Source organism: Tympanuchus pallidicinctus, unplaced genomic scaffold, assembly GCF_026119805.1.
Source record: "Tympanuchus pallidicinctus isolate F22 unplaced genomic scaffold, pur_lepc_1.0 scaffold2, whole genome shotgun sequence".
Lineage (NCBI taxonomy): Eukaryota > Metazoa > Chordata > Aves > Galliformes > Phasianidae > Tympanuchus > Tympanuchus pallidicinctus.
The window spans coordinates 40643078-40650462 of record NW_026294721.1 but is presented as its reverse complement, the minus strand read 5'-3'; the positions used below and the strand labels follow the sequence as shown (position 1 = coordinate 40650462).

General features: G+C 50.1%; 1 protein-coding gene across 2 annotated transcripts; it reads right to left on the bottom strand.

The window, feature by feature from the left end:
* Nucleotides 1-431: 431 nt before the first annotated feature.
* On the bottom strand, nucleotides 432-5819 carry PPP1R3B (protein phosphatase 1 regulatory subunit 3B). 2 transcript variants are annotated; one of them, XM_052682286.1, is made up of 2 exons: nucleotides 5738-5819; nucleotides 432-3866 (listed from the first exon to the last, which is right to left on the bottom strand). In XM_052682286.1, exons 1-2 carry the CDS (start codon nucleotides 5749-5751, stop codon nucleotides 2975-2977), a joined length of 906 nt encoding a protein of 301 aa, XP_052538246.1. In that variant the 5' UTR covers nucleotides 5752-5819; the 3' UTR covers nucleotides 432-2974. The 2 variants fall into 2 exon arrangements, with proteins under 2 accessions (XP_052538246.1, XP_052538247.1); XM_052682287.1 differs by lacking the exon at nucleotides 5738-5819 and adding an exon at nucleotides 5673-5731.
* Between the last annotated feature and the right edge of the window lie 1566 nt (nucleotides 5820-7385).

Here is a 7385-nt window from a genome sequence, read left to right as displayed (position 1 = left end):
CTTCTCTCCTGCAGAAGGGAAGTTTCCTGTGGTGTGGATTTCTGACTCCCCTGCAGCAGGAAGCAGCTTTAAAGCCATCTCACCTCATCAAGATGCTTGTTTTTTGTGATGCAGAGATCCCAGGCTAGGCAGGGGGGAGGACTGTGCTCTAACAGAGGCAAACCTGAAATAAATGCAGAAAAACCTGAAAAACCACTGCCCAGACAAGGGCCTCGCTTCTCTCCTTCTTCCCCTGCACTGCAGAGACTTTGGAAACATTTATCCTGGCAGAAGAACTGTGTGAATAGGCTACTCTTCCCTGCTTTCAGCAGCAGAATCCAATGCAAGTGCGTGCTCCTGCCAGTGCTACTTGCAGGAAGCTCACCTCCTGAGTCCAAGCCACCTCCCCACCCTCATGGGTATTTAAATAGGATAGGAAGGTACACAACCAGCATTGTTCCACCTTTATTTTAACAATCAGATAAAAACAGAGCCGTGGTATTAAAAGACTTATTACATTGCAATTATAAAGTGCATTTTCCACTAGAAGGCTGTGTACAAAAACCTTTTTAAAAACAAACATGCAAAAGAACCCACAAGGCACTTCCAGGCATAGAGTGAGGAGAGCAACCCCTTACTTCTATGTTCACATTGACAATGGAAAAAGGGAAAAGGCCACAAGTAGTATTTTTAAACTACTATTGGTCAAATAGTTCCCAGCCTAGCTTTAACTTACGGTATAGCTGTTCTAGTTTATCTTCCATGCTCTTCCCTTATGCACACCGCTTCCACAGCCTGAAAAAACAGGCCCCATAAGGAGATCCACCATCCACAGCACCCCAGACACATGCCTTGTTTCGGCCCACGAGCAGCCCTCCCCAGCATTGGAGCATGCCAGGAGAGCACAGCTTCTCTACAGTGTCTTACAGCACTAACACCATTCACTAAATCCAAACAACAACAACAACAAAAAAGAGAAATCAGTGTCACTCAAACTTCAGTTTAAAAATGGGTTCAAGCCAAGCTGGGCAACAGTCCCTTCACAAGAGACCATAGCAGATGAGGGCTGACTCAGGAAGCTGTTTGAACCAAAGCTAATGAGCTTTCAGCTAGCAAGTAGATTTATCACCTGGAATTAGAAATCAGACAGAGTGACAACAAGCATCAATGTCAGGTTTAGAAAAAAGCAGCAGCTGAAGGCTGTTCTTCTCACAAGCTCTTTCTTCCTTTTCAGCATTCAACAGTGATTATAGTATCCCTTCTAAGTTCGGGTAAAACAGCTTCAGTACTCTATAGAGCAGTCTCCAGACCTAAAAGCTAGATTTAAAAGCTTATCAAGTAGTCTAGCCCACTGCATCTCTCCAGCCAATCTAAATGCTACATAGGCACCCACAAATTTATAAAGCTTATGCACTAGGAAGACTCCCTTGACCTCTACTCCTACAGAATATTCAGAACTGTCCCTTTGACTGAGGGATTACATTTTCTGCTCAGCTACCATGCAAGCAGCTTTGCAAGACTGTTTGGCACTGAACAAGCTGGCTACCTCATCTCAGCGCAGCTATCTCATTTCAAAAGAGATGGCTCACATTGGTGATTTGTTCCACATCTGGAGGTGGCAGAGTAATCCCAAGTATCACATTGCTCTGCATTGGTGGGGTGAGCCACTTCTTAAGGCAAGAGCAAAACAAAGCTTAGACATTCCCAGGTTGAAGTGGCAGCAACTGCTACGGCAGCGAGGGAAGCACAGCATATTGATGTTCTTCAGTACAGCCACAACATCCTTGCACATGAGCAGTGCCACTCCATCTGCTGCCAAGCAGTTCAAGGCATGGAGTAATAAACCACTACACTTTTTTTTTTTTTTTTTAATTAAAAAAGCAACATCAATTCCAAAGCCTGTTTATCTCAAACCACTGATGGTGCACGTGATCCCAGCACTTTATCAGCCAAGGCACTTCCATCACAGTAGGTGCATGACAGCCACCTTCCCTCAGCATGACACTGCCATGTGTTTAGCTCCCACAACACCTGAGAAAAGCTGCTTGCATGGGCATCGTGCCAAAGCCCAGCAAGTCCAGCAGCTGATTCAAGTGTCCATCAAGGGACAAAAGCATCACTGGTCACTTGCAATTAAAAGAGAGGAAGATTTTAAAGAAGGCAGTCAAGGCTGTCAGCCTACAGATGCTTTACAAGCACCATGCAGCTACAGCTAACCTCTATTTTTGGTAACACCAACCAAGCATATGATGAAAGCTTTTCAAGATCAGCTGATAAAACAACTGGTGACTAAGCATATCAGATTTTCCCCCACAGGCACACATATCCCCTAGTACAGCAGGCTGTGGGGTTACATCTTATCACAGTTGTATTCTCACTTCCAAAATATCCTTCCTGCCTCTAGCAGAAAGGGCTTCACACAAGGAAGTGCACAAGAAGATGGCTGCTCCCCATAAGCCAATCACTTCAACATTTCCTGACAGGCACAGGCCAGCCCTTCAGGAGAGCCCTGCTGCTGATGTTGAAGTACTGCACACTTAAAAATACTAGAACATATTTTGGAAAAAAAAAAAAAAAAAAAAAAAGAAAACCAACACCAAAATCCTTTAACACTAGCAAGCAAAACAAACCAGCCACCACTACATAGCTTCAGCAGACAACTCAAGCACTGTAGTGTTTCCCTGGAGACTAGCAGCTTTACAGAAGAGGAAGGACTAGCAGCACTGAACAGGCAGGCAAGCAACATCTCCTTTTCTTTTGATCATTGGGAGAGCCAGCTATCTGACTTGAGACAGGGAAGGCAGCCCTTTATGGAGATGCATCCCTGATTATAAGCCAACTGCCAGCAGAGTACTGCACTTCTTTTTTTGATGGGAGGCTTACGCAGAGCTACACGGAGCCTCACTTCTTCCACCTTTCCACACACCTCGTGTTCAGGAGGGCTACCACACCTGCAGACACCACCAACAGTCTGTCAGAACATTAGGTCCTTAGGTCAGTAGTAGGGCCCCAGCTTTTCGTATCCTGAATAGCTTGGCCACTCAGCAAACAGGCCATAGGCACACCGAGGACTCCCAAACTGGTCAAAGGCACTGCTGAAGTCAGGGCTGCACGGGGGGCGGAGGGCTTCCTGGGCAGACTTCAGTTCTGAGCGTATGATTCTGTAATTTGTGCCCCTGTTGCTGTCCCAGTACACCTTGCCATTGCACTCAAAGGAGATGGCAAACTCAACTCTTTCATGGGATTGAATTCCATCTGGCAAGCTGATGTCAAAAGAAAACGTGTCCCGATCTGATCCTCCGTACGTATCCTTGACATACTGGCACGGGTAATCTACAAAGTTTTTCCAGGTGTCAAATGTCATCCTGATCTTTACAGACTTTTCAAAAGCCAGATTCCTCACTTTCACTGTGCCCACAACAGACCGCTCCTTTAACATACAGTTTTCAAGGCACACGCAGTCTGTCTGAAGACGGTTTCTGAAGTCCAGGTAGTCTGCAGAGGGCTGAACGAAGTCCAGGACAAAGCTGTCCCTCTCTACTGTCGTCAGACTCACAATGTTGTCAATCAGTTCAGTGATGTTGAAAGGAATATCTAGAGGATCATCAAACTCTGAGAACACCTTCACCATTGTCAGAGCAAAGCCTCTGCTATCCGCAAATGACACCTTCTTCTTCACCTTGTTGTGTGTGAAGGAGTTTTCTGCCTCTTCTGGTCCAGTCAGTACCGTCTTGCTGTTCAGCTGGATGCACGGCCGCAATGGCTTGTTTGGCTTTGGGGCAATTTTGCAGGCACACCTCTCTCTTCGCAAGGGTGAGGAGCACAGGTACAGCTGCATTGCTACATCCACAGCCATTGCTTGTTTGTGAGGAAAACAGTCTATTGCACTGAAAGATCAAAAGAAGGGGCAGTTTATGTCAGAGAAGCATTTCAATGACTTGTCAGATAGTTGCTACACTTCTCCCCATCCATCCTAAACAAGCTTAGCTTCCATCACTCCCCAAGTCCCTCAAGCCTCTGTAAGAGGCCAGTACTTGCATGACTTACAGATGTGTTGGGAAGTACGCCACCACAGTGCTGTGGCTCAACTATAGCCTGTTGCATCTCTTGAAGGGCAAGCTGACTTCCCATTGTTTGCTATAGAGAGTCACCCTGTTAAGGCACATGCAGGCATTGCCCTTCCAAGTTTGCAATAGCAGTCTCTGGAACACTTCTGACCTAACCAAAAAAATCCATGGCTTGGTCCTGCTGATGTTCATCTTGCTCTGCACCTATAGAAGAACAACTTCCTTCCCTCTATGGTATTTTAAAAACAGATAGCAGGCAGGCCAGAAGGTTTTTACCTCCATTGCAGAGTGCACATCTTAACCCACTTAGAGAAATATCAGCATAGCTAGCACAGGCAAGTTGTGTGATGTACTCAAGGCTGACAGAAGCTTTGGAAACAAGTCCTTCCCCCAGAGGAGCAGACTGTGTCTCTCCACCACAGCATCTCCTCCTCTAGCATCCAGCCCCCAGTGATACAGCACCATCCCTCCACGTATCCACATCTTGAAGTCAGACTACTTCCTTAATTAAATTCTCTGTTTGGCTGCAGACCATGTTCCAAAGCTGGTCTCACTGTGAGAGCTGCAGCAGCTGACCGCACAACGCACAAGAGCTCGTGCTGCCAAAGCCACACACAGCCAGCTATAGTACTTGATAGCTGTCCCCGTGCCAAGACAAAGCAACAGAGCTACTCTCTCCAAGCCCGTGCTTTACTTTCCCACCCTGCAACACCAACAGGGCAGCTCCGAGCAGCCCTCCATAGCATCCCTTCAGCAGTAACACTTGATTAATTCACCATGCACAGGCAAAGGCTTGCTTCCCAACACACCCACCAGCTACCTCCTGTTTCTTTCCTGAGCCTTCTTTGAAGCTCAAGGGCACCTGCACAAGGACAGACAGCGGATCCACCTGTCTGCCAACACCAAGCTGTTTAGCTCTTCCTGGTTTCACTGACTTTCTCACATACTTTATACAGGTCATTTCCTCCTTTAAAACAACACAGCTTCCCACCAAGGCCAGCTTAACGTGCATCCCTTCCCAGCAGCAGCCATCCACCTGAACTCCCACTGAGCACTCAGGTACTTCTGTAAGCCTCAGTAACTCCCAACGTTTGACGTTAAGAGGCAAGAAGCATCCTGTCCGGTTTGCATGACTTGAAGCATCTTCCAACTTGAGGAAGAGCTTCACCTTCCTATAATAGGATTCAGCACTTGCATTCATAAGTTTCAGCTCACTTCACACCCAGATCTCTCCTTTCTGCTCTCAAAGCCTGCTGGCCCTCGAGTCACAACCACAGCAGCCTCCCCCATCAGGGCTGCTGCCTTGAGCTCCCCACTTCGGAGATGGGAGCACAAAGGCAGCACCGAGAGCTGCAGCAGGAAAGGGAGCAAGCAGGGCAGACCATTTCAGAAGGGAAAGGCTGGGTTCCACCCAGCACCCCCCTGCACTCGCTCTTCCTTCCCTTACTTTAGGAACGGAAAGCAGCTCAGAGCAGAGCAATCGCTCCTGGCAGCTGAGCCCAGCCCCGCTTCAGGCAGCCCCCGCTCACCCCACGCCAAGCATCTGGCTGCCGGCCCCTCTGCCACCCCGACCCCACAAGCTGTCCCTGTGACACAGCCCAAACGCCCGCCACCCCTATGGGATACCTCCCGTGACATCTTCCCTGCGCGAAGCCCCTGGAGCACCGTGCCGGCCCCCAGGCAGCCCATACCTGACGCAGCGCATCGACCCGCTCACACCCCGCCTACCCCGAACCACCGCCACCGACGCGGCGGCCTCGCTCCGGACCCTTAAGGGCGCCGCCCGCCCCGCCCTCCCTTCCTGCCGGCCAATAAGCACGCTGGTAGAGCGGCGGGCAGCCAATGGGCGGCGCGGGGCCTTCCGCCTCAGCGGCGACGGGGCTGGATGGCAGTGTCGCCTGCGGCTGCGGGGCTGCGCTGGCTGGGCAGGGCTGAGGGGCTGCTGTGCGGGGCGATCGTCGAGGGGTTTCGAAAAGCTCCTTGGCTCCCAGGGATCTCCTGGGAGAGCTTACTGTGCCTGAGCAGGCGTTGTGATCCTCTCAGGTGTGAAACTGGTGCGATCCCGGGGGGCTTTGCCGCCAACAAGCAGACAGAGGTGACAGGAATGTCCTGAGTCCTTCTCAGGGGACTGAGCTCCTCAGCAGGGTGTTCGGTGTGCACAGAGGGGTGGGGCGGGATGAGGGTAACTCACACGTTGCATCCCATGACTGCAGCTCTGGGGCAGAAATCCCAGGAGACGTTCCCAAATCCCATTTCCTGACAAGATTTAGAGCGTGGAGTGGAAAAACTGAGCTCCTCACAGACACGAGAAAGTTGTCTCTGTGTAAGAGGCAATGACTGAGACAATGTTAGGAACAACCACCTGTGGGACCCAAGCGGCCCAGAAGGCCGTCCCAAGGCAGCGGGCAGACACAGGAAAGTGTTTCCAGCGCTGGAGTTGGGCAGCTCAACACTCCAGCAGCAACACCTCCTCCTCCCTCCTGTGAGCTGGCAATGGCGACAAGGCTGGGAGTAACAGCCTCTTGTTGGCCACATCTGGCTTCCGAGCGCACCAATGCGAGCAGTGCTGCTCTCCCACCTCCCTCGCGGAGCATAAAGGCGGTACTGAAGTGCCGACATTTGTTTTTAATTACCCAGTAGAAGCACGCATGGCTATTGTTAAACCCAGAGACTTCCTGCTGTAAAGCTGCTGCTTAATCGACTAGCTGCTCTGCAATGCAAAGCAATGCAAAAGGGTTGTGTGGAGGGGAAAGACCATTGTTTTAGCCTCTTGGTTCCTGCTTTTAGATAAAGGCAATGATAAGATCTAAGGAAGCTGGGGAGAGAAATCTACTGCAGGACCCTTGGAGATGTAGATTAGTGTTTTACCTGCCAGTGGCACTGTGGAATTTCAGCAGAGCTGATTAGTGACAAGGTCTGTGGCAGGGATGCAGGATAGCAAGGATTTGCCCAAGACCAATGGACAGAGATCCCAGAAGGCCCATGGGTCTGCACAGCCATCTCCAGGCAGGGCTACCGTGGCCTGGCTCAGCACAGTGGCTCTGGGTGCGTTTCTGCCGCGTGATAGAAGCTCTGTTTGCCTTGAGCAGGGCAAATTGCTTCACAGCTGCTGCCTGCTGTTTGCCTCTGAAGCAAAGGTAGGGCAGGGCATTGTGGCAGGCTGTGGACACAGGCTCTTATCTTTTGGGAGTAGAGATAATAACTATATTTAGCTTTGCACTGAGCCCTTGCACAGTGGTCTTACTTATTTCCCCATAGCTTTCCACTCCTCCTGGCTTTTGGGGGACAAGGAAGAGCAATCTTCACCTTCCCTGCTTGCTGCATAATGTGGGAAAGAAG